This window comes from Atractosteus spatula, chromosome 8, assembly GCF_055471065.1.
Source record: "Atractosteus spatula isolate fAtrSpa1 chromosome 8, fAtrSpa1.hap1, whole genome shotgun sequence".
NCBI lineage: Eukaryota > Metazoa > Chordata > Actinopteri > Semionotiformes > Lepisosteidae > Atractosteus > Atractosteus spatula.
Genome location: NC_142713.1, coordinates 8,052,218 through 8,078,496, shown reverse-complemented (window position 1 = coordinate 8,078,496; position 26,279 = coordinate 8,052,218). Strand labels below are relative to the sequence as shown.

Sequence of the window (26,279 nt, the reverse complement as noted above, 5' to 3'; positions counted from 1 at the left end):
ACAAATCAAAATGTGTCCCACATCCAAAAGAACACCTAAAGTTTTGTTTTGGATGCCTGTAATTAAAAATGTCAATTCTTATTGATTTTTACATTACGCCCCCGTTATACCATTTAAACGCACGTCGCATTTTAAAAAAAGGAAACTGCAAGCTTTTTTAAATTATTTCAGGTTATCATTTTTTCAGGTCTCAGACTTAGCATCCTTTAAATGTTGGGGAACTGCTAAAACTCCTGACATCACCTACACCATTAAAATGCTAAAAACTGCAAATCTCTTACTTAAAATATGTATTATGTTTAAATATAGTATACAAATAATATTATGTTGTTTTTTGTCAGTCAAAAGTCCACCTTTCCTTACTGTACGTACTTTATCACCTCCCTTTTATAGTTTTCAGTCCCTATGGGCGAGTCTTCGGTCACCTGGCAACAGTCAACAGACACACACGGCTTCAGTTCACTGGATAAAAACACCAAGAAACATTTTTGTAAAAAGAGCTGATTTTTTTAATAAATCCTGAGGAGATGACTTATTTCGGAACTAGTAACGAAAGAACCACATTAACCCTATAAATTACCCCAGTTAGTCAAGCGGGACATAAAAGTTTTACGAGCTCAACTCAGAAGGCTGTGTAAATTGCTACTTGCACAAATTTGCCTGGATCACCGGTGTAAAGGGGATTGTGACCTAAACCCTGATGGACTGTACGCCTCTTCAGCAACAAGATCAATCGAGTCCATCTTGATGTAACACCAGATTGGGAGATTTCACGGGGATTTTGTTGTATTTTTTTTTATTTTCACAGCTCAGCATTCTCGGTGCAGGTTTCGGGGCGCACCGGTCCCCGTGGTGTCAGGCTGGACCCCATCGCCATGCTGGCGCATCAGCCGCTGCAGTGCCTTGCCTGCGGCCCCCCGAACCTTTTTGAGACGATTGTGGGGGATGGCATCACGTTTGTGCTCGACACCTCGGGAAGCATGTACCTGCGGCAGCGGGGCGTGAAGGAGCAGCTCGTCCGGGCGCTGTTCCGCAGGGCGTGCGCGCAGCCGCAGTTCAGCTTCAACATCGTGGAGGTCAACAGCGAGGTAGTGCACACCCGCACCTGCACAGAAACATTAAAAAAAAAACTTTTTGCCTTTGCTATATCCATCATGTGGGTTGCGGATTTATTTAGACCGGCATTAAAAACACAGTGTTTGCCCTGAAGTTAGGCATTTCTGGGTTCTGGGTATTTCTGTAACGGGAGATACTCAAAGATGTAGATCACGAAGCCTTAAAATCTGATTTTAGATGGGCTTTTTTAAAATAGTACTTAGTATTACTTGTATTTGTTTTTAAAAAAGGTTAATAATTAATAGTGCATGTACGCGTTCTCTGCATTTATGTCCTGAATGTCTGAATACTTCTAAGGTAAGTTAACCACCACGAATGATGCTATTAACATGCTCATTTTCGACCTGATGTTTTCTCAGGGCGCAAAATACCGGAGCAAAACACCGTCCTCTTACCCTAAAATGACTGTTGATTTGCTTAATGTGTTTAACTACTTAAGTTTAACTACGCTCTGCAATGTGAGCAAATATCCGACTAAAAACACGTGCATCGTATTTAAGAACTACCACAGAATATTTATTGTATACAGGTTTTGCAAATATATTCACAAAAGTACCGGTCTTCGATTTCGTCACGCTCTCGTTTGGCTGATCCCAAGTCTCGTAAGACGCCTCGACTGAATTAAGGGATTCGATGCATCTTAAATTTCCTAATTAATAACAAAAGTATATTAAGTCACCATAGGGTGTTATTTTAAATGGAGAGTCCTCTATTCTGATAAAGACATATGGCATCTCTAGATAAAGGCTTGTACTACATTTTGTTTATTTAAACAGAAACAATTGTCAGTACATTTTTGCAAAAGAAGTGCGAAACATGAAGATTGTTTATAAACATAATTGGATTCTTTATTTTTTTATGTACACTTTGTATTATTATACACCTACACAATTTCGTTGAAAGAGCAGTTTAAGTTAAACTTCCATGTAGTATACTAAGCTCACTTGTGGGCATTGTAGATCATTTAAGGGCCAAAACATGCACTCATCCTTATCGTTGTCACCCGCAACACAACTAACACATTCTGCTATTGTAATGTACTGTATATCACACTGTAATTTCACATAAAACACATACAAGCATTTACAGCTCACTTCTTCTCTGAATTATGCATTGGAATTAAATATGTGTTTTGATCCCAAGTGTGTCTATAAATGAGCCCTGTTTAATTTTTTTGTCTCTATATGTTGTTTAAAACCTTCTATAGACCAAATATTTGATATTTGTACTAATCTTATTCAGTTTTTGTGTCGGGGGAAATCTGCACCTATTTTGTCAGAATGATCAAATGAATCTTCCATCTATGATCTGTTTTATTTTGAACTACCCTCCTCTACGTTTGTGCCATTTAATCCATTTATCAAATGGATTACAGTACACTTTATTACTCCCCAAGAGAGAAATCCAGTTGCCAGCACAGCTCATAGGCATACAGTAAAAGATCATGCAAACACTACACAGACATGACAGTTACTCCAAAACAGACGTATAATGCCGTACATTGACACCACAAAAAACAGTAAATGTCCAAGATAAAAAAAAACCTTGAAAATCTCACGAGCTACTCAGGGCACAGATGGACATGGGTAAAAATGATCTCCTAAACCGCTCTGTGGTGCATCAGGGAGCTAAACAGCGACACTGATGAGGCTTTTGTGATCCAAAATCACTGTGTGGAGAGGATGACACACATTCCCCACTATAAGTGTGGTCTTCCTCGGGTTCTGCTTTTGTACAGTGTCCTGCACAGACTCCAGCTGTGTCCCAAGGATGGCGCCCGTCCTCTTAATAAACCACACTTATGTAGATACACCAGTGTGCAAAGAGAGTTAAAACTGCCGTTGGCGTGATTTGAATTTGAAGGCTGGGAGAAACACTGCAGCTCATGTGATGGAAACAAAGAGACATACAGAAAGCTAGAGTTAATGAAATGAAGGATAGAGCCTTATCCGTGTGGTCAAAGACAAGTGGATCGAAAGTACTGCCGGTATTATTTCAAAATGTAAACTTTGAAAGCCAATTGTTATTTGGAATATCTCTTTCCTTGGCAAAAATGCAAGGAACAAAACGTCTTTCTCTTCTGCCATTCTGCTAGGTCAGGAAGTGGAGAAACCGCTGTGTCCCGAGCAGTTTGCTCACTCTGTCACAAGTTGCCTCCTGGATTCACTGCCTGGAGAGTCAGTCTGTCTCGGACTCCAGGGCCACCCTCACTGCCCTTAGAGCTGCCCAGGGGGACCCAGCCTGCCATGCTGTGTGCCTGGTCACAGATGGGCTGCCAGACAGCCCCCTTTGCGCAGTGAACACTTGGCTACAACCCAGGCCCCCAGTCCACGTGATCTATCTCAGCCATGAGAGAGGCCAGAGCTCCCCCACCTGGCTGCTGCAGGAAATTGCATCTAGAACGGGTGGTACTTTCAGTGTGTCGGCCCTGGCAGAGGTGTGTACAGTATCTCCATTCCCGAATCTCACTACTCTTACATGTGTTGGTCCTTCACTGTTGTTTTGTCTCTGTGCCCTTATTCAAAGCACATACATCAGTAAGAAAAAGGACAAAGGCCCTTTGTGCTTCAAAATGAACTTAAAAGAACATAAACAGGATGAACTGTGCACTAATTTTCTTGAAAGGCCACATAAAGACTACGTACTTAGAATTACTACTTCATTACTATCATATCATGCACAAAATATAGCTAATTTGATTAACAGTCTGACCATTTTCATATTATAGTTGTTATTTAGATGTAAATTCTGCACATTTGGGACTTGGGTTGTACAGTGTTTTGCAGTGTATGAAAAACACAGTAGAACAAAACTTTAAAGGTGATAACCCAGATCATTAACTGATATATTTATTGTTCCTTTTAATCATTTTATTTTCCGCATTCCCAAAACGTTGAATCTGCAGGGGGTTTGAATTTTAGATTGTGGTTTTCCTCACATGTCTGTCTTAGATCTGCATGTCTCTGTTGCCTGTACAGGGGAATGCAGTGCCCTGGGTTTGCATCCCTACATGCTGTTCAAGTTGCGATGGAGCAGGGCTGCCAGTAACAGACATGTGCAAAAGTCTCCATTCACAGTGAGTCAACTGAGAGAAGTGTCCCAGTGCCTGTGGGGTGATCGGTGATATCAATAGTGATGTCCTTTCCAATATTAAGATGTACTGTAGATATGCATGTAGATAAGATATGAATGTGGTAAAACATTGCTCGTCATTAGTGTGATGAAGAAAAAAGGCAAACCATAAATTAGGATGTAAATTGAGGATTTACAAAAGATTTAAAAGCCTAAATGTTTGCAGTTCTTTTTTAACAACAGTATTAGCTACATGTTTTGATCTGCAGGCTGCCTGTGACTTCAGCAGTAGAAAGCTCTTCTTTTGATGGTGCCTCTGGAGGGTTCAGACTTGTCAGGGGTGCCCGCGTCCTGGCTAGGAGACACCAGGATGGCTTGTACTACCTTGGCTACCTCTGCCAAGAGGTCCAGGTAGGCACTGCTGAAATCCACTGAGGACCGGTGAGAAATCTCATCACAGGGATGTTTGGACAAGCATTAAAGACTGCAGGGGAGGTCATGATTGGTAAAGGTCAGGGAGAATTTTGGCCAAGACACCGGGGTAACACCCCTACTGTTTTTGAGGAATTCCCAGGAAAGTTTAATGACCACGAAGAATTTGGACCTCAGTTTTACATCTCATTCAAAGGATGACACAGACCTCAAGGTGAGATCCCCCTACTGATCCCACCAACACCTCTTCCGGCAGCAACCTTAGTTATTCCCAGGAGGTCTCCCATCCAGGTGCTGGCCAGGCTCACACCTGCTGAGCTTCAGTTATGAGTTTCAAGGTGTTATAGCGGCAGACATAAGTACGTTGCCACCATTCACGCCCATGACATGTAAGCTGTGGGATGGTGAAAAAGGACAGACAGTAAACCGCAGGGTCTCTCTCTCCACAGGGCGTAGAAAAGCGGTTCGTGGTAGAGTTTGACCAAGGGAGGTGGTTCAGAAGCAGCGCAGGCGGTCGACTGCAGGAGATTCGGCTGAGTGACCTGCTGCACCTGGCCGAGGCCCAGCGGCACCCTGTGTCCCCAGGAGACGCTGTCCTGGCTCCCTGGGAAGCCAGCGCATGTCGGTACGGACCAGGAACTGTCCTGCTAGGGCGGGAGAGTAGAAGCCCCCTGTCAGGTACTTGTGCCACGTCTTGCCCACCGTCTTTGTTCGGCTCTCAAGAACTAATGATCACCAGATCTAATGGTGATCCGGAACAAATGGCACCAGATTGGTTCTGGTGATCCAGAACCAATAGCACCAGACCGAATGATGTCATATCTGGACACATCAGAAATTGAAATAAATTTGCAAAATATTACCTGTAAAACGTAGGTAAACAGCATAATGTTGATGAAATTGAACATCATTTAAGTAAATGAACTTTAAAGCTACAGAGAACCCAGAAGGTCGTGACATGAAAAGTGGTTTAGGAAAATCTAGACGGAGAACTCCAATAATAATCGTCAGTGCTGCGAACAAATTATATTTCAGACTTTGCTTTTCCTGTCACTTTTTTTAGGAAAGAATAGGAAGACCTGATGTATAAAGGGTCTAATACTGTCACTTATACAATATACATTTTCTACAGTAAGTTGCGTGCAGCTCTTTGCCTCCTCTGGAACAGAACACAGGGGTAATGGAGATGTTTCTCAATTATGGGAATAAATAACGTAATTGCACCACAAAACGTTCACATGTACTAAAACTGAATGTTAGTTTGATACGGTTATCAAGATAAATGGAAGCTTAAAATGCCTCACTGTCGCCATTATTAACCTCTGATTTTACACAGATTCGCAAGGTGAGGAGCAGGGGCTGGTGGTGAATTTTTGGAATGGGCGCACAGAGAGCGTGCCGCCGAGGAAGGCCATAAAAATCCCCCGCCAGCTGTACGACTTCCTCGTCCTGGAGCTCCAGATGCCTGCCTCCGCCAGGAGAAGTCTCCTCGAGTCCGTGCAGGATTTCCCAAGGGAGGCACCCCCCGGGTACCGATCCTGGGGATCAAGGAGCGCCCCACCTCCGTTCGCAGGTGGCTGCCGGACTCAGACTCCCTTGGAAGTGCAGTGCCACCCGGGAGCTACCGTCTCCGGTTGCCCCACGGGATCATGGGAGATGGCCCAGTCTGACGGAGACACGAGGGCACGGGGGCAAGGACGCTCGCCTCAGGAGAGTGAACCTGACACCGGCAACCCCTCTGTGTCTGTGTGGAAGAGGGCCAGCGTGGTGAGATTCCAGGGGGGAAAGTCTGAGAGAGGAGTCAGCAGAGGGACAAAGCAGCAGCGGAAAGAATACCAATGCACAGAAAACGTAAATTCCCTTTGACTTACTTATTTCCTGAACATAAAATCCCACCTAAGAACATATTGTCACGATCAGTTGTTTTCAGTCCCTATGCTGATGACACAATCCGGAATAGTGAGAAAACACGAGGGGAAAAGTCATGCAGGAGACGGGAATAAAGACGGGGGGTGTGTCCATAGAGTGCTGGTGATCCGGATAGGTGTGGCCGAGGCAAACAATCCTAGAAAAAGTCCAAAGGAGAATCCAAACGAAAGCAAAAGTCCATGGCCGGGTGATCCATCCAAAACAAGAGATTAAAAACAGGTGCCGGGTCAGAACCGGCAGGGGGAAACAGGAACAGGAGCAGGAGCAGAGAGTTAAAAGCATAACTGAGCCAGAAGAATCCAGGTCCCGGGCTCGCACGATGCGGAAATCAGATGATCTCTTTTACTCTAAAATAAACAGAGGCTATGAGAAACTGGGAAATAAAGCAGCAATGAATTAAGGACATGCTGTGTAGCATCTGGTTATAACAGATCCGGAAAGGCAACTATACTGTATAAGACCAATTTGCTTTATATGGAGTTTGAAACAAAAGCTCAGGAGGAGGTCTAACCCTAATCTCACCCACTTCCTCCTACTTAGGTATAAATATAATTTTCCAGCTGATTTACTTGCATGTTTCATATTGCAAACTGCCCTCCTCCCCCATCTTCGCCCTGGCAGAGGCTCTCTTCTTCATCTGAGAAAAGTTTCATCTTCGTCTGAAAGGGAAGTGGGATTCTGGAGGCCTTTACAGACAGATTGTCGTTCTCCTCAGCCAGACAAGTTACACCAAAAAGCTCGTAACCTCCATCTTAATCGGGGTTTGTCCAGCCTCCTTAATTGAAGTTTATAAACCTAGCCTTGGGGAAGTTCATGAAAGTTAATATAACCTGCCAACACATGGAATGAAAGCCGTTCTTAGTGGATGTTCTTTGACATTTTGCCATGAAAAGTGTTGATCAGCTTTGTTGGTTGCTTTGAAATTAATGAGTAAATATACATCAAGTCTTTCAAGACACATGCCATCATCTGCCTAATTAATCCTGACATAAATTAGCCAACAAGGCCTAAGTTAACACTGCAAAAACACAAGGAAAATAAAATTCTAAACCATCTTAAATAGCATATTCTATCCGATATCCAAGGTTAAGATTTACTCAAGAGCTATGCACAGCTCTTTATGATGATTTATTTACTTCAGATTTAACGGAATTTATTCTTATTAAATGCCATTTAACCTTAGAAATCAGGACAATCGGGTAAAACAGAAGACTAAAATGATTTCCTTCTTCAGAGTATATTGTAGCATGGCGCCACATTGGGTTCTGATGATGCAGATACGCTGTGAATCTGTGTTCCTTGTTTGCAGAGCACTCGGTATGCTGCTTCGCCAGGGAGCCATGGGGCACAAGATACCGCGGTAAAGAGGGTGGAGAAAAAAGGTGGGAGTCAGGGGCAGTGTGCGGAGCCCAGAGATGTGAAGACACATGATGAGTGGAGGCAGTGGGACTGTCCAAACTTGTCCTCGTTCAGCCGAACATCTAGTGAGGAACCTGTGGAGTCTTACAAAGCAACCACAGGTAAATGACAAGACAAAGTGCCACAATGAACCCCCTTTTCCTGAGGTGTGGGATGATTGTTTCTAATATATCAAGGACAGGAGATTGTATACAGGACACGACATTTTACACATGTGGACTAAACATATACAGTGATCCACAGTACTCTGATGTCAGTCCATTACATACAAAGTATTTCCTTGTAACGGATGTTAGGAATTACAGAAATGTGTATCGTTTAAACGCTAAATTATCTTGTTCAAATGCATTTTTTTCCTCTGTGGTGCTAATAATCTTCCTGAGCAATGCACAGAAGTTGCTTCCATTTCTTATTTTGATAGAAGTAAACCTATTAAGGTAATTTTCTCCTTTGCTGGGGGTTCTCGTTTGGAGCCCTAAGGGTTAAAGTGTCTTATCAAAAGACATTGCAAGAAACACTCACCTAATTTATGGTGTATATAAAAATTGCAAGTTGAACAAGAAATATTTATTTTAATCGTTGATTATTCTGTTAGTTATTTCTGTAATTCTCTATTTTTCTTAACCCCTTGTTTATAACAATATATTTTATTAAGCCTCTGAAATCAGACAAAAAATATTAAATGCTCTGGAGTGGAACCCTGATTTATTACTCCCATTTGTAATTATCAGCATACATTTTAATAATCTCCACTATATTTTATTGTTGGTAGGATCGCTATCGATTTTAACACAGGATTTGTTTTTCTACTGGGAAATTAGATTAATTGGTTTTCCCTTTGGCCTCCTGTGATTGATCTAATTTATTTTAAACGGCAGTGATATTATGCACATGATAAATGCACAGAAACACACTGTCCGCAGTGTTGCAAGTGATCCTACTTTGCATGTCATGCTCAGTAATCGGACTAACAAACAAGTATTGTGAGAATAAGAACATAAGAGAACATACAAATAGAAGGAGACAATGGCATGACTGTCCCATATGTTTGCCATGAAATGATTGTCCTTAGGGTCTCATGTAGCCATTTCTTGAAAGAATCCAGGTACCGCTTTCAGAGTAGTGGCTGGGTAGCCTTCTCCACATTCCCATTTTGCTGTCCAGTTCTCAGTCATAAAGACACTACTACTGTAGGTTTCCACATCTGTAATCTTGTGTTTCACTGTTGAGAGAAGTGCCAAGTAGAAACCCACACTACGGTTTGTAATAATAATAATAATAATAATAAAACTGCTTACACTTATATAGCGCTTTTCTGGACACTCCATTCAAAGTGCTTTACAGGTAATGGGGACTCCCCTCCACCACCACCAATGTGCAGCATCCACCTGGATGATGCGACGGCACCCATAGTGTGCCAGAACGCTCACCACACATCAGCTATCAGTGGGGAGGAGAGCAGAATAATGAAGCCAATTCATAGTATGTCACTTATTCTAGATAGATCCCACTCAAAGAGATGACTCGCTTTAAATTAAATTGTGAAAATTGAAAAAAAAGGGAGAGGAAGCCTTACTGTATTTAATGAAATGGTAGATCATTTTTAAATTGGCCACTAAATAGCATGATTTTTAGAGCTTTTTGTTAAAGGGGGAAGCTTCATTTTTGCTGAAAAAAATCTATTAAGACTTAAGACAGGTATGAAAAAAAGTTCATTTTGTCAAATCAAATCAAAGTTTATTTATCAAATGCATAACAATACAGCGTACAGCAGTAGTTGCTGGCTGGCAATGAAATGTCTGAAGCTGCTTGTTTCTCCCTGGATTTGAACCCACAACCTCTGCAGCGAAGAGGCAGAGCTCTTCCGCGGAGTCACAGTGTCTCTGTGGCGCTGTGGAAGCCATGTGCAGTGAAAGTCTACTTGTAGCTGCAGTTTCTTGGTTTGAAACATGTGGAATACATTTTACTCCAAAGAAAACAGCTTCAGAAGTTGTTTTGTAGGTATGTGCGCTACCAGCTAGTACGGAGTTTTTTGAAAGATGACCATTGTCAGCATTATAATGACAAACAGTAGTGACTTCATTGACAATTAAGCCTGTCTCACTCATACAAAGTTCAATAGAGGGTTGAATCTTTAATGACTATGTTTTGCTCAATTGTGAAAAAATGAATAAAAATTATACCACATGGTAGCCTGGCAGAGGAAGACCATAGGACAGAAAAGATTAAGAGGAACAAAATACAGTATCTCTTTCCACACAAGGAGAAAATAGGACTCTGAAAAGTCTGTACCAACTGTCTTTTCAGGATTTCCTTTATCCCATGTCGAGAGACACAGACAAATGTTTGACAGAGTCCATGAGGCTCTCAAGAGGGATCAGAAAGCGATGGAGGCAGCAGTGGGGAGAGTCTTGGAAGGCAGGCCTCATTGTAAGGTTCGGAACCAGTGACTTGGACATTAACACAGTGGCTAAAATTATACACCACCATATGTGAAATTCAAGGAAAAGGGTTGTATTTATCGCTTTTTGAAAACTGTTTAGGGCAGGGTGTCCAATTCTGGTCCTGATGGCCACTGTGCCTGCAGGTTTTCATTCAATGTCAGTTCTTAATAATCTGTGACTGGCATAATTGATCCAAGTAGCTCCCATTATTCAGATGCTTTGGCTTTAAAGAGATCTTGAAAACCTGCAGACATTCTTGCTCTCCAGGATCAGTATTGGCCTGGACACCTCTATTTTAGGATATCAAGTGCTAATGCTAATGACAAAAACATGTCAGAGGGTCTGTGTCTTTATTACCTTGTGGGCATATTAACTTTTCCTGCGACGGTCAGATTTGGGAACTTGGCCACTCAGGAGAGGAAAGAGCTGAACAGTCCACAGTGCTTGTAGAATAACTGGCTGAGACTGACCACTCCCACCCGGCTTTTCCCTTCTTGAACTCCTTCCCTCAGGAAGAAGGCTAAGATGTATCAAATACAGAACAGATCTGTTCTGAACGGATCGTCCCTGAGGCAATTTGCTCTCTCAACTTTATATAACTCACCGTTATAAAAGTATTAAAGTATTGGTAATGTGTGAATACTATCTTTACTGTACATGTAATGTCATTATGTATTGTGTATACGATACGTGTGTGTTATTTAGTATTTTTCTTTCTCTTGTATCTTGTCTTTTTGGTATCTCTGTTATTTTGAGCACACCACATAAAATTCGCAACAACCCACAGGTCTGTTTTAGGAATTAATTTGACTTTGTTACTTAGTAAAAATATACATATTACATACACACACATACATATACATACAAACCTATTTGTTTTTTCAAAAAGGTCCTTTTATTTATTTACCGGTTTGCTAGTGTAACGGTTCTTGGGGTTTCTGCCCTCGCCGCTCCTGCACAGCCAGTTCGTCCCTCACAGCCTGGGCGCGAACCCAGGTCTCCGGCGTCACGCAACAAGGAAAAGACTTCCCAGCTGAGCTAAAGGAGAACTCCCCCAGCCTGGGCGGCTGAGATCCCTGTTATATGCAGGGGCATATTTGTTACACTAGCTAGTACATAAGTGTTCCAAGAGTCTTTTCAAGGCATTTCCTGAAGAACAGACAGAGTGTCAGCTTTGACAGCAATGCTGGGTAATTTTTCTCACATACTGTACACTGAAAATAGGAGTGCCTGACAAGGCTACAAAGTTCGGTACCATCTGGATCAGACTAGAAGTGCAATGGGAAACATGACATTACAGTAAATCTGGTAAAAGTAACAGATTTAATAAAAGAGATGAAAACTAAAAGATTTAATTAAAAGAGATTTTTTTAGTATCCACATTCATTTGAATGTACTGGTGGATTGATTTGTGGAGACCGAATGTCGGTAAAAAAGGCAAAAAGATCATAAATCTACACATTGCATAAGTATTTAGCCCTCTAAATTTTCCACTTTGTAGAAGTACCTTTGGCAATAATTAGCTTCTCTCAGTAATTTGAATAGGTTTCTAGCAGGTATGCACAGGTATGTCATTTTATTCATTCTTCTAGGCAGAATTGATACAATTGTAACATGTTTATCGAGGATAGTTGATGAACTGCAATTTTTAAGCCGTGTCTCCATTTTTGACTGGATTCACTCGGGAAAATTCACTTTCTTCTTGTCAGATCAGTCCGGTGTGACTTTGGACCCAAACTTCATTGTCATTGGTCACTGTGCTGCTGAAATGTGAATTTCCTGTCCAGATTTAGATCACTGCCTAACTTAAGCAGCTTAATGATTCACTCATACGTGTCCTGTGAACACACTTGAAAGAATTAGGACAATTATTTTTATCCATTTGTTTTTCTCTTGCATTTTTTCGGTTGCAAGGTTGCATTAAAGATGGAAAAATGTCTGACATGATTTATCTTGATTTCTGGCTGTACATCACAAAAACCTGAAATTTCAATAAGGGTGTGTAGACTTTTTACATCCGCTGTATCTGAATACCTGACCCATCAAAAATGTCCAGAAACTTTTAATTTTCGAAGATGGATTTTGGATAACTGTGATTCAAAATCTACCTATCCATTTTCAAGCCACTTCATGCAATTAGACTTCAAAATCTGAGAGCCCATCAATTAGACAAGATGATACAATATAGGCTCTTCTCTTTCTAAGGAACAGAAGCAGAAAATTAAGTTATTCTTCAGGCGAACAACCAAGGAAATGTTTTCTTTAACAAGTACTGTACAACACTCACTTTACAGACCCTAAAACAGGGAGGTGGGGTGAAAACAGGACATTTCAGAGGATGGAGGCAGAGTTTTTGAGCAGGAGGGGCTTGGCGATTTCCAGTATGTCCAGATCAGGGTCAAGGGATCTTCCCAGCCCCTCCAAGACCATGATTGCAAACACGATGGAGGCAAAGTTACTCTCCAGCTTGACCTGCAAGTCAGAATAAAGATTTAAGAATAAAGGTTCACTTAACTACACTTCACATTTAGATTTAAAATACTGTATGAATGCACAACACAGCTCAACGTAAACTAGGTAAAATTTGCCAGTGATTTGGAAAGACGCTACAAACTTTTCATGCAAACTGCATGGTGATCAAGTCAATGCTGCACAGACACCTGCTGTAGTACTTTAACAATGAAGAAGATTGACATTTGATCACAAAGTAAAACAGGCCAAGGACTTTCCTGGCTATGAAATACGTCAATGCAAGTTGTGTCATGCATGTAACTATGAATTAATTTGTTTCTGATATTCCCGTAGACATTATGCTTCTGTGGTCCAGAAGAAAATAAAACATAGAAATCTAAGATCAGATTTTGCTTAAAACTGCATGACTGGGGAGGAAAATATGAAGGATTGCTTTATTTTTGTCTTCTGCACCACAAGAAAAAAAACAACAGTTCCCTAGGTTACATAATAAAAGTCAGCAGGACTCTAAAAGTCAGTCCATATTCTAGTCATCACTTACAGCCAACAATGATTGTCTCTTTTCGCTGTCATTAATCATATAATCAATACAGTATGCTGCAAATTAGCTTGAAACTGTTGTATTTTTAAATCAATCTTTAATTACAAACTGTTCTTACTGCTCAATAGTGTTAAAAGCCAGTGTACCTTATGTGTAATGAGCAGCTTGAAGACCCGAGAGAGCAATTTCGCAACTTGAACCTTAAGGAGATAAAAAACAATCATCTTTCAGAGAAATGTTTAAGTTTACAGCGCCATCAAGTGAACAACTGCAAGAGTGACAAAAAATGAATTTGTATACTGTATATATCCTCTTTTTCACTGCTGTGGTGAAAGTGATATGTATTTCTTGGCTTATGTGGACAAACACAGCTCCAAAGTGTTGTCAGGCTGGATACAGGATTCATCCACAGTGTTTATAATGGAGGAAAATTAGGCAGCCCTGATGGTGTTATCCAGGTGGGGGCTACACGTTGGTAATGGTGGAGGGAGGTCCCCACTACCTGTAAAGCATTTTGAGTGAAGTGTCCAGAAAAGTGCTATTTATGTCTAAGGAATCATCATCATTAGTAGTAGTAGTAGTATTAGAGAGCAGAGAGGAGGGGTACATGTACATTGGAATTCTTATTTGCGTTGATCTCTCAGGATATACACAGTACAACAGACAACACCACACAATGTAGACAGTACATTACAAACAAACTAAAAAATAATAACAGAACAACAAAAATGTTGTGGAGAACAATGGTTCTACTACTAGTGTAGGACTGACACTAAAAAATGCATAGTGTGGACATACATTGAGTTCTGAGGTATTGCAGTTAGCTGTTGAGGATGCGCACTGCAGTAGGGTATTATTATTACATTAATAAATAATTATAAATTCAAGAGACCACAAATACTGAAAGCTAGAAAGACAAAAGGAAAAGACACAGGAATTACAGGCCAGCGGCTGGCAGTTACCTTGCCCAGGGTAACTGTGTTGCTCCGGGCCTCGTTCACCAGCTCCGCCATCTCCTGCTTGAACCGCTCCACGCTGCAGCACTCACTGGCACGGGCGTGGTGCAGGATCAGCTCTGCCACCCTGTCCCCCTGCCAACCCAACAAGAGAAGGGGCCTTCATTCACTGTCGATCATTTTCCAACACTGGGCGGTAGGGGTCCACATCTAGAGGGCACTCAGGTTAGTCGGAACAGGACCGAGAAGGAAGAACGCGAAGGGTTTATTGGTATAGTTTGTAAATTCTTGTATTTAATTTATTGTGGTTGTAATTTCTCGTACTTCATGAGACTTTACATGCTTGTTGGTTTTAGCGAAGCTAAAGACAAATTTCCACTGTAGAGGACAATAAAGTATCTACCCAGCCGGCATCTGAAGCAAGCACCCACAGCTCTGAAGAGAGACCAAATTCTCCTCAAAAGGAGTTAAACAGGTTATGGTCAAGACTAGCAGATGTGTGGCAATGGAGGCTCTCTATTGATCTTCACTGTGAGATAAGAGATGGCAAAATGTACTAACAGGGAAAGGGGCTGTTTGTGTACAGGGCAGAAATGACTGCTAGTTACTACTTTTCCATGTCCTTAACCCTACTTATAACCTAGACACTGAAGGTCCGGTAAATTCCTGCTGATTCTGACTAATTGTCAGTTATCTGCTCTACCTCAAGCAGAACAAAGAGGCTGAGGAAGACCTTCAACACAGATCGTTCATGCCAAAACAATCAGGCAGTGCCATAATCACTGATTCATGCTCACCTGAATGGATTATTAACTAGGTGCTTCCAAAAGGCTTTTCTCAAAATATACACCACTAAATTATGAATTCCAAATGTTCTGCAAAAAAAAGAGGATACAAATAAAATGAGGATGACATAGCTGCCTCGCAGTGCTGGGGCCCTGGGTTCAGTTCCAGACCTGGGGTCCTATCTGCATGGAGTTTGTATGTTCTCCCCGTGTTCACGTGGGTTTCCTCCAGGTGCTCCTTTTTGTTTTAACTGAAGGGTGGCACGGTGGCGTAATGTTAGCATTGCTGCCGCGCCGTGCTGAGGCCATGGGCTCAATTTCTGGGGTGCTATCAGTGTTGTCCCAGCTCCAGTATCCTGGAGTCCAAAAACATACTGGTAAGTTAGTCGGCTTCTGGGAAAACCGGTCCTGGTGTGTGCGTGTCTGTATTTGTGTGTGTCTGCCCTGTGATGGACTGGCGTCCCCCCCAGGGTGTACCCTGCCTTGCGGTCACTGCTTGCCGCAATAGCTACGCCTCCGCGACCCTGAATTGGAAGGAGAGGTTAAACGATGGATGGATGGATGGAAAAATAAAATGGACCCTCTGGAAAAATGACAATAAAATCTTCACACGTCTCTGCTTTATATCACCGGTTAAAGACAACGGAAGCATTTCTGTAATGGAATGCCTTCGGGCGGCGGGACAGCAAGAGCCGAGACAGCTCGTGCGATCTCACCTGTCCGAGCACAACAGCCGTGAAGACGGACCGGAAGTTCTGAAGGTCCTTCTCGCTCAGCTGAGCCACGATCCCGGCGTCCAGCAGGACGAGGTGCAGGGGGGCCAGGGGGGGCCTCACGCTCACGATCACCGTGTCCCACAGGTCTGTCAGAGCCGCCGTGCCCAGGGGGTCGCAGTGTTTCTCCTCTTGGACCAGGATGTTCCCTGGGTGCAGGTCTCCGTGCACAAAGTTATCCACAAACACCTGGTCAAAGGAACGCACATCCAAAGGACATATTCGAATGGACCTGGGCAACCGCAGCACCACAGTTTTTAAAAGAAGCTCAGTGAGTAGACATCTAGAAAACATGTCGACGTGCACTAATTAAAAGTAAGAACAGAACTGTTCTAATTACGTTAGCTTAAACTAAAATGTGAAGGCACTGTAGCTTCGGTCAAGGCTGCAGATACCTGTGGTAGCACAGCAGTGCAAGGAAACAACCACTGGATTTGGACATAATGGTGCCAAAGATATATATTATATAGTATTTATTTTTAATAAAGATATATAATAAAGACCAGGCAGCAAGGTGGTTAGCATTGTTGACTTGCAGAGCTCGGGCCTGGGTTCAATTCCAGAGGTGCTATACGCCTGGAATCTGTATGTTCTCCCCGTGTTTGTGTGGGTTTCCTCTGGGCACTCCGGTTTCCTCCCACAGGCCAAAGACAGACTGGTAGGTTGGCTGGCTTCTGGGAAAATTGGCCTTGATGTGAGTGTGTGCGTGTTTGTGGTGTCCATTTCAGGGTGTATCCCACCTCACACCTGTTGACTACCGGGATAGGCTTCGGCTCCCCTATGACCCTGAATTGGATGAAGCGGACCCTGTTAGTACCCCTCTAAAATGATTGGGTAGGTTGGGTGGAAATTTTAAAGGGGCATTTCAATAAAACATGAGCGGCACCTCAATAAATTCACTCAAAAAACTCTCAATTAATTCAATTCTTATACTACTGATCTCTCCATGACACTGTACTGACGTCCTTCAAAGTGTCTTCTAGATACCCCTTACCATCTTCAGGATAGTTTCAACACCCATCCTGGCTATTCTGTGCTTCAGTTCTCCTGGGATGCCTTGAGTAAGATAACTGGAAATGGGCTGACTCTCCTAAAAGAAGAAGAAAGGTAAAGAGAAACTGACATCATAACAGAAATTGGATGCATATTGTCAGTCTTCTTTTTGACTCCTTCTCATGAGCATATCGGTCATTTACACCTGATTTAATTACTGACAGGTGTTTTAATTAAAGGGAGGCAACAATGTTAGCATTGCTGCCTCACAGTGCGGAGGCAATGGGTCCAATTTATGGGGTGCTATCAGTGTAGAGATTGAATGTTCTCCCAGTGTTCATATGGGTTTCCTGTGTGAGCTCTGGTATCCTCCCAGAGTCCAAAGACATAGTGGTAGGTTAACTGGTTTCTGAGAAAATTGGCCCTGGTGCGAGTGTGTTTTTGTTCGTGTCTGTGCCCTGCAACAGACTGGTGACCTGTTCAGGGTGTATCCTGGATGAAGAGGTTAGAATGGATGGATATTTTAACAGAGTAAACTTCCTTTCTGCTTGGTAGACTCTGCTATGATTATAGGGGATGTGTGCATTTAAAGCAGGTCGTTTTCTAGTTCGGGAAAAGCACCAGCCACAATTTCTGCTCTGCATTTCTTGCCCAACTTCATTACCTCAAAGGTTTCTACTAGAATGTTCCTTGTCACAAAGGGCCGGAGAGGGGTAGGGAACTTCACGTAGTCCACATCCTGGAAATTTTCCCGGAAACGCTCGATGTTCTGGGCTTCGTATCTCAGGTCTATCTGGAACGCCAGGGACATGAGTTCAGAAACCATGTATCATCCGGTACTGTATATTCCACCCAATTTTGAAGGCTGTTTGCTGGCATTTTAGAAACTGAGGTAAACGATCCAGAAAGGTTGATAATGGAGACGCATAACTGCTTCACATTGCTTTAGCATAGGAAGTCTAGGGAATTCATTATATGACATGTGGATAACAGGAAGGCCCTGTCTTATCACAGATAGGGGATGGACACTAGTGTAACCTGAAGAGGTGGAGGGAAATGATCTTCATGTGGAAAGGTTAACTGACTTTGTAAGGGTTTCTGGCAGGCAGCAATATCGTGTTTAGATAAAAGAGTAAAATCAGGTTTTACCTGCCGGGTCATGAGTTTCTCAAACTCCTCCACAATCTCCGGCAGGCTGAGCCACTTCATCCCGGGAAGAAAGCCAACCAGCCTGCTACCCAGCTTCATGAGGAGCAGGTCTATCTGCACCTGGCGCGCAATCCCAGGGTGCAGGACCTACAGGCAGCCAGACAGAGAGAAGCTTGGCAAGGATAACACCTCTCTGCACAGACATCTTGTGTAGGAGGCCAGTAACGAAATACAATATCTGTCAAATCCCATTGATGAACAAATATCAAGTTCCCTGTTTGGTTTGCTTGTCATCATTTTCATTTGCCAAACTGCTTTAAACCATAAGGTGTCGCGGGAAGCTGGAGCCTACCCAGCAAGCAACGAATGCAAGGCAGGGTACACCCTGGACGGGGCGCCAGTCCATCGCAGGGCAAGTGCAAGCCAATCATACATGGGGACAATTTGGAGGCCAGGGTAAAGGCCGAGGGGGGAACTCTACTCTTATCGAGAAATTCCCGGGGATCTTTAATGACCACTGAGAGTCAGGACCTCAGTTTAACATCTCATCTGAAAGACTGCGGTTTGCTTGGTTTATCCACAAGTCACTGAGAGTTAATTCAATTTAAAAAGAAAATCATTCAGCCACCAGAAGGCAAAGGGGAACAAATCTTTAGAATTACCCAAAAAGCAACCAACCACGCACTATAAAAAGTCACAGAGACCCCTAACATCTTCATGATTGTCACACAATAAACCAGGAACATCTTATCCATATCTGCTTCTTCTTAGTTCTTAAAAAGGTCCACCTTTCTCATTCATTTACAGTACTTACAGTATTAATCCCATGTTTCAGAACAACAAATCAAATCTCAGCACATTAAATCTTTTAAGGAACCCCCTGACAATTTTCCATTCAATAACAGATATTCTGGGTACAGTATATCAAATTGAATAACTGGAACCAGCTTTTAAGTTACTCGTCTAGGAACAAAGGTCCAATCTCAGCAGCAGAATCTTCTGTCTTTTCTGTTGCATGCGTTTAACACACCTTAATAGCTACTGGAATGAGATGCTCCTTGTCGTTGTAGCCCTGAGCAGACTTGTCCGGTATCAGGGGACGTTCGTCTGGCGGGTTCCCAACCTCTGTGCCGACGCCTTCGTTGTCATCTTCTGCCTGCTTCCCCCACAGGGCTCCCCAGGACCCAGCCAGCCCAGGGATCTCCCAGGCTTCCAACAGGTCCTCCTTCTCCAGCTCCTCCACCAGCTGGTGGAACCCAGCGTCCCCCACGCTGTCCACGTTGATGGCGGCTCTGTAGACCTGGGCCACGCAGCCTGAGCCCACCGGCTCCGTGCTGTCGAAGTGAAACACCTTCTTCCAGGTGTCCCCGAAGGCCCTCTTCAGGCAGTTTTTCGTGTGGGCCCAGGCGTGGGGGCAGACGCGCCCGTGCAGCCGCGAGAACTTGTCACAGAACTCCCCCGAGAAAAGATCCCGCCTCGTGCTGGCCCACTGGCCCAGCTTGACGAAGGCGGGACCACACGACTCTGTCACCCGCAGGAGCAGCTCCAACCAGAGAGAGTTCAGCCGTTGAGACACCAGGCACAGGGGGTACAGCAACAACAGGGGGCCGAACTTCAGCGTCAGGACGAAGGCCCGGAGGCCCAGGCGCAGGCCGTAGGCTAGTCGGTGCACCTGCAGCTTCAGGATAGAGTTCTGGTCCTGCTGTCCTGCCGCTGGCTGCTTCGGAATAGCATCCTGGCAACCAGCTGCAGGAAATACGGTCTTCTCTACACCCCAACACAATAATGCAAACTTGGGAACCTGAACCAGGGTCAGGCTTTTGGTTTTATTCCAGCACACTGGAACAGGCCTGTAGCAAAGTCTTGCAATGGGAGAGGCAGTGACCTTATGGACAGAACACCTCAACTTTAATAGGAAACGTCTGGCACTTAAGGAAGCCATTATGAAGAAACGGAGATCGTGTCCGCTTTTTTTTCTCTCAAAATGATGCCTTATTTATCATAATCTCTATCATTCGTATTGTAAGCAGTTAAACTTTAAGTTGTATAAATGCACAGTTGTTATATGTAAACGAGCTACATAGATTTTTACGTTCATTTCTAGCTAAAAACAGCGTCAAAATGTGGAATCATTTTCTAGACAAACGAATATTTACGTATTTTAATGTTTAAATCATCATGGGTGCTGTTAACAGAGTTTGTATTTCTGCCAACAAACTTTAAATTCATGTCGATCAGCTCTTTTGTGCTGTCGTAGTAGTCATACTATGCACAATACGTATTCTCTTTATTAGCCATATACAATTTCTTGCATTAGGAATTTGTCTTTTGTAATATACAGAATATGAGTAACTTACTGCGCATTTATTAGACTAAATGACTTAGGCACTGAAAAATGCAGCTGCCATTTACTAACATTGGGAGATTCATACATTCAAAGCTCATTCTATAATCATGTAGCTATTGCTACGAGGTTAACGACTATAGGATTTATCATTCATTTGCAGCCGATAACAGGTTGAAGCGCTGTGCTCGGTTTAAGAGCATTTATCTGTAAACGTGCCGAAACGACTTAAGGCAATTTACCAATTGAAATTACACACGTCGTATACACTTTGCCTATATTTTTCCGTAATAATGTTATAACCCCCCCTAACCTTTAACTTGCGTTTAAGGGTTGCTAGATAAACATCAGCAATTATTTTCCTCTCCTCTTTTCGTCTCCGAGGCGCACGATGGTCATTCACAGTGTGAAGTGCACAAGCGCAAACGGGTCACCGATCCAGCGTTATTTTACGGATGCATATAAAGTGTATACAAATGTCTGAACAAAAATGTCCTTCGAAAAGCCAAAGCTCTCCTCTTCCCCATTGGGGACACTCCACTGCGACTGGGAATGAATTTCAGCAAAGACCACAAACATGTAATGCCGAACATCCAGACACACTTTTTACTTGTTTCCTACTGCAGATCTTCGTGACATACAGTAACACACCATCCATTTTCTGTAGTAACGATGAAACGCGTTTCTTCTTGCACATTTGTAAACTGCTTTCTCACAGTATCTCTCTCCACCTACTTCCTGCACATCTAACAAAGTGTTCCGGACAGCAGCTGAAGCCTTAAAGGAGCAAGGTACACATTCATTTCTGAGAAATGTGGTTTTGCTTAATTACCACTAATACTACTGGAAGCAATTGCCAGCTGTAATCATATAGTTTTTACACTACACCCACTGCCACAGACTTTGAAATTCTATAATTTTAGTGAAAAACTGCAGAAAACGTTTAACGTTTTAACGAGTGGTTATTAAAATTATGTAATCTTATCTAATTATCAAAAATACATAATCGAATGTTTATAAGCATAAAAGTCTGCCTTTATCAGAAAGGGTCAACTCTATGGCAACATTATCATAACCGTAAGCGATAAAAAATGACAGCTTAAAGAGAAACTCCCAAGAACATACCTGTCGCTGTAACGATAAAATTGATAAAAATTAAGATGATCTTAAGGTTCGCAAATATTGTTTTTCTGACCAATATTCTACCTGGACTCTGATATTCGTGTTTTGAAAAAGAAATCCTCTATACTCCCCAAACTCTAAATATCAAGCAAATGTTTTATGCTGAAATAACAAAATCATTTTTATTATTATCTCTGGATTACAAAAACCCCCATTTAATTTCATTTTTGACAATGGATTTTTTAAATAAAACATATTGCTAAAAATGGAATTAATCGTAGATGTACTTTCCAAACTTGCACAGTTGTGGATGGAACCTAGAGTATTATTGTACTGTATGACAGCCTCAGCTCTTCTCCAGTGGTTATAGAGCTGCCCGAAATAGAAACGTAACACGATAAGCTGATAGAGAGAAGTGTTTTTCCTTAGTCAAAGCCGGGAATACTGTTTGACTTCCTTACATGTCTTTTTTAAGCTGTAAAGACAAAAATTACAGCTGTTGGCCACCACCCCATACCTGAAGGTATGGAAGCTCTCCTTTTATGGAAGATAGCAACAGCTTCTTATTTTTAAAAGAGCAGATGATGTTTCATTTGAAAGACATAGGTTTATGACACTGCTAGGGTGGCTGGGTGGGACAGTGGTTAGTTGTGCTGGCTCACAGCCCAGGGGCCCTGAATTTAATTCTGGAGCTGAGGTGCTGTCTGTGTGGAGTTTGTCTGTTCACCCTGTGTTCACATTGGTTTCCTCTGGGAACTCCTGTAGTAGGTGAATTGGCTTCTGGGAAAATTGTCCCTGGCATGAGTGTGTCTGTGTCTGTATGTCCTCTGTGATGGCCTGCTGTCCTGTCCAGGGTGTATCCTGCCTTGCACCTGTTGCTTGCTCCTGTGACTATAAATTGGACAAAGTAAACATTGTTCGTAGGCTTTGTCATAGCCATATATACAATACACAGTATACAATAACCTGATTTTGCTTTATTTTTATTGGCCACTATTTTTAAAAGAACTGACGTCTTTTACGTTGAACTCTGAAAGTGAATGATATTTCACATTTTATTTTCGATGAATTAAATGTTTTTGTCCTCGAAAATCCTCGATTTTACAGGACAATCTGAATGAAAATCTAAAGGTTTGGGTGTATACAATGGTATATGCCTGAAGTTTTTAAGCAGTTTTAGGGTATATGTACTCATTAGCACAGGTCTGTACTTCTACAGTACATGTTTGTAAGAAAGGGGTAATGTTCGGAGAATTCTAATCTTCCTGTTTTCTGTTTTTCCAGACCGGTATCAACTAACATTACATTTCTCTCCATCATTTTGAGTTAGCCATGTTTCTAATATTTCAATAAAGTCATAATTGCCTCCTAATGTGGCACCATCTGTCTTGTTTAATTTGTTTCTGATATTCTAAGTGTTTTTGAGCACTTAATTACCTAATCATTTTTTATTTCTCTTTGGTCCTTATTTGGTCTTTTTTCCCAATATAACTTCCTTTTAGATAATCTTTGCCATTCTTGTTTAAATGTTGCTGGATTGGTCTGTGGACTCTTGGGCCCAGATGACTAGTTCTCATCTTATTTTGATGTATTCTGTCACATCCCCTCAGATGTCCTTTGCCATAGAAAGATCTGCAGTGGCCCAGAAAGCTGAGGTGTTTTTCTGTCCACTTTGTCCTCATCTATGTGTTGTGCTGACGGATTAACATTTGAAAAGGTTTCATTTTGATTAATTAAAATTTGAAAAATGTTCCCAGTAATGGTGTTGGGCTGCTTTAGATAGTAATGTGGATTAAGAAAATATTAGATTTGCTCTGTCTGAGATTCTGCATCTCGGTTCATGTACTGTAAAAAGAGTAACAACCAACAGAGATCCATAGGTTTGGAATATTGTTGTTCTCACCTGATGGTCAATATTCACTTTTCATACAATAACAGCACAGGGTATCTATTGTTACTGTATTAGATGCATCTGGGATGAATAGAAATATGAATCTGTTGGCCTGTGTGATAATTCTAGCAGGCAACAGCATGAAATGTACAAAAATGGATTGATGATTATACTATTCCAATTGCCTTCATACTGTAATTATTGATGTTTTGAGTAACTGATAGTTATATAGTACGATCTGTTTCTTTAGTCGTTGATACTAGAATCACAATATTTTGGCAAACAATTTTTATTGATATCAATAAAGTCACCATTTATCGCCCGTTTTATTTTTTTCAGACTAAATAGCTGTAACGCTAACACTATAAATCTCATTCAATAATATGATCATAAACCAATCTGCAGCGTCAGCTCGGGATTAAAACATGCATTTAAATCTATAAAGGGGGAAAAAGCGTGTCTAAAGAGATTAAACTTAATACTATGTGGAGCCATCCCAGCATTTTAATTTGAGGGTTTAATATGGGGCTGGTGATAGGACAAAACTGAATTCACTGTAGACCAGCTTCCTTCCCGCTGTCCCGCAGTCCTGCCTCACACCTGTTGCAGTGCGCTGTTTCGCCTCGCCTTTGATTGGCTCGTCCGCAGCGCCTTGCTCGCAATAAACTAGCGCGCAGCAAGGGACAGGGGGAAGGCGCGGGGATTTTGCATTTAATTGAAAAGATATCCGTCCTGTGTGAGGTATGGAAAACAGGTAAGGCTCGTATTTTACTTTTTAAAGCTAGGATCTCGCTTATTTTCTTGCGCTACTTCGTAGCACAAGCGGATAGGGGAGGATGCGTCTTAACATTACTCGATATATTTATTAATTGGAGAATTGCAAAGCAAATGCAGATCAGTGTAATCATTTTACGCCTTCGGCTGATTTTACCTTTTCCTATTATTTGACTATTTGACTACAAACATTACGTAGGACTGTATTTTCGTTGCTCTACAAGGACAATACAAGGTGACGTGGGGGAAGCTGCATAACATTAGTTTTAATTTGAGAATTGCGAAACTAGTCCAACATTCGTATAAGTGGATATGTATCCAGTGTACTCAGAAATTAGCGGGAGACAGCTGACATACCACGACCTTCATGCTTTAGAGTGGGCAACCAGCTGTTACATTCAAAGATATAATTTGGAGGGAAGTAAAGTCGATTTCATATTTAAACATAGATTTAAAATATATTTTGAATAGCTCCTGCAATAGCACTGACACCAATTAATCTCCCAGGACATTGTTAAATGGATATATTCATTAACAATTTAAAGCTGCGTGCATTTCAGTAGTTATGGACCAGTGAGAGCTATGAGTCTTTAAAACGGCTCTAGCGGTACATTAGGCACCGTTTCTTTTTATTTCAGTTTGTATGACAAAAAATTCAATTTGCTCTGTTTCTGTAGTTGTAATTCTTGTGTTGTATACTGTATTAGAAATCAATGTTATAACCGCGCGTGTGGATTATATTAAACCGAAAAGCAGTCTCTACCTACCTGCAGAGATTTGTGTAAAATCTTTTATTCATCAGATGTACAGTATTCTTTCTGAATAATATTTGGCAAAATGTCAAATTGATGCATTGATTTGGCATATCCCTATTTGCATGGCTATAACACAGGAGATTAATCTATCCCTGATTTGTGACTTGGGTCAAAATTACATTTATTTATATAGCACATACTGTAGATAGAAATATAACTTACACTTCACTCTCTTTCATACCTTCGTACACTGATATACACAGAAAACAACTAAACACATGGACCACACAAACATATTCATCCTATATTCATTCAGAGGCAATGCGATCCACTCGGATAAAAGTCACTGGATAGGGTGAGATATTCTATGTGATAACGTAAGAGTCAAATCCCCTTAAGTCCTTCAGATTTGTTAGACGTTTACATTTGATAAAACGTTTATTCTAACGGAGCTCAAGAGATTTCTGTAAAATGTGACTTTGGTTTCCCAACAACTCATGATTGACGCAGTTGGCAGTAGTTTCCTCTCTGCTCAATGAGCGTCATCTGTTTCAATGGTGACGCAAAAACCACGGAAACCGCACTAAGCAATAAGAGACTGCACTGTTTCTGGTACTGTATGTAACAATAGGCATTTGTCCACAACACGGACTTCTATGTCTTCGCATTTCAGAGGAATAACTGGATAAAATAAAACACACGGCAAACAAGTGTTAGAGTGACAAATAACTAATTGATTGCCATATTTCAGATAGGGTGTTAAAATGGTAAGCACTTTTTTTTAGAGCGGTAAACATTTGCATTTTCCGTATTTTAGTGTAAAAAAACTTTGTTTTGTTGTTTTCCACAAGCTAACTGGACATCGGAACTCATGGGTTTTAATGGATATTGTTATTTCAAGATTGGTTATTATTGTAGGGTTGGGAATATAGTACAGACATTCAATTGACATGCATTGTATTTGTTCATTTAATTTTTGAAATCTAATGGAAATACTGTATGTATGCCCTCTGTTTTTCTCTCTCTTTATTCCTAAAGTCTTTTAAACGTACCAGTAATTGATTTGCAGTTGTCAGCAAAAGGATTGAGCCTGGGGGAACCTTCTGCTACCGTTAAAGCTATAAGCAAGTACCGTGTGTGGCCACAACTGGAATCAATACAAGATGTACATCTGTAATGCTGTTTTGTAGGCTACTTTCCCATTTCTAAATCGCGGGAATGCAGCTCATTCAATTCCAGCTCATTCCTCGAGTGTTCAAAAGATTCAAGTGTGGCGGGAAGAGGCTTCAGTGCGTATTTGAGCTGTCACACT

At 41.8% G+C, this 26,279-nt stretch overlaps 2 protein-coding genes across 2 annotated transcripts; one reads left to right on the top strand and one right to left on the bottom strand.

Annotated features, from left to right (window-relative positions):
* Window positions 1-875: 875 nt before the first annotated feature.
* LOC148829147 (uncharacterized) lies at window positions 876-10,536 on the top strand. Its single transcript, XM_088924025.1, has 8 exons — window positions 876-1,088; window positions 3,212-3,553; window positions 4,095-4,192; window positions 4,458-4,599; window positions 5,070-5,298; window positions 5,957-6,471; window positions 7,859-8,069; window positions 10,276-10,536. The coding sequence occupies exons 1-8, from the start codon at window positions 876-878 to the stop codon at window positions 10,416-10,418; spliced, it is 1,893 nt and encodes a 630-aa protein (XP_088780151.1). The 3' UTR covers window positions 10,419-10,536.
* Window positions 10,537-11,710: 1,174 nt separating this feature from the next.
* On the bottom strand, window positions 11,711-21,150 carry adck2 (aarF domain containing kinase 2). The gene is made up of 8 exons (XM_088924024.1): window positions 19,112-21,150; window positions 18,082-18,228; window positions 17,597-17,725; window positions 16,934-17,029; window positions 15,883-16,128; window positions 14,388-14,516; window positions 13,572-13,625; window positions 11,711-12,884 (listed from the first exon to the last, which is right to left on the bottom strand). The coding sequence occupies exons 1-8, from the start codon at window positions 20,021-20,023 to the stop codon at window positions 12,744-12,746; spliced, it is 1,854 nt and encodes a 617-aa protein (XP_088780150.1). The 5' UTR covers window positions 20,024-21,150; the 3' UTR covers window positions 11,711-12,743.
* Window positions 21,151-26,279: the final 5,129 nt, after the last annotated feature.

Bases quoted from the DNA above. Each gene is read 5' to 3' on its own strand.
- LOC148829147 (XM_088924025.1), top strand. From the start codon at position 876: ATGCTGGCGCATCAGCCGCTGCAGTGCCTTGCCTGCGGCCCCCCGAAC. The intron at 5,299-5,956 runs GTACTTGTGCCA...GATTTTACACAG, and splicing joins GAGTAGAAGCCCCCTGTCAG to ATTCGCAAGGTGAGGAGCAG. The intron at 8,070-10,275 runs GTAAATGACAAG...CTGTCTTTTCAG, and splicing joins GTCTTACAAAGCAACCACAG to GATTTCCTTTATCCCATGTC.
- adck2 (XM_088924024.1), bottom strand. From the start codon at position 20,023: ATGGCTTCCTTAAGTGCCAGACGTTTCCTATTAAAGTTGAGGTGTTCT. The intron at 17,030-17,596 runs GTAATGAAGTTG...TTCTTCTTTTAG, and splicing joins TTCTAGTAGAAACCTTTGAG to GAGAGTCAGCCCATTTCCAG. The intron at 12,885-13,571 runs GTACACTGGCTT...TCTGACTTGCAG, and splicing joins AGCTGCTCATTACACATAAG to GTCAAGCTGGAGAGTAACTT.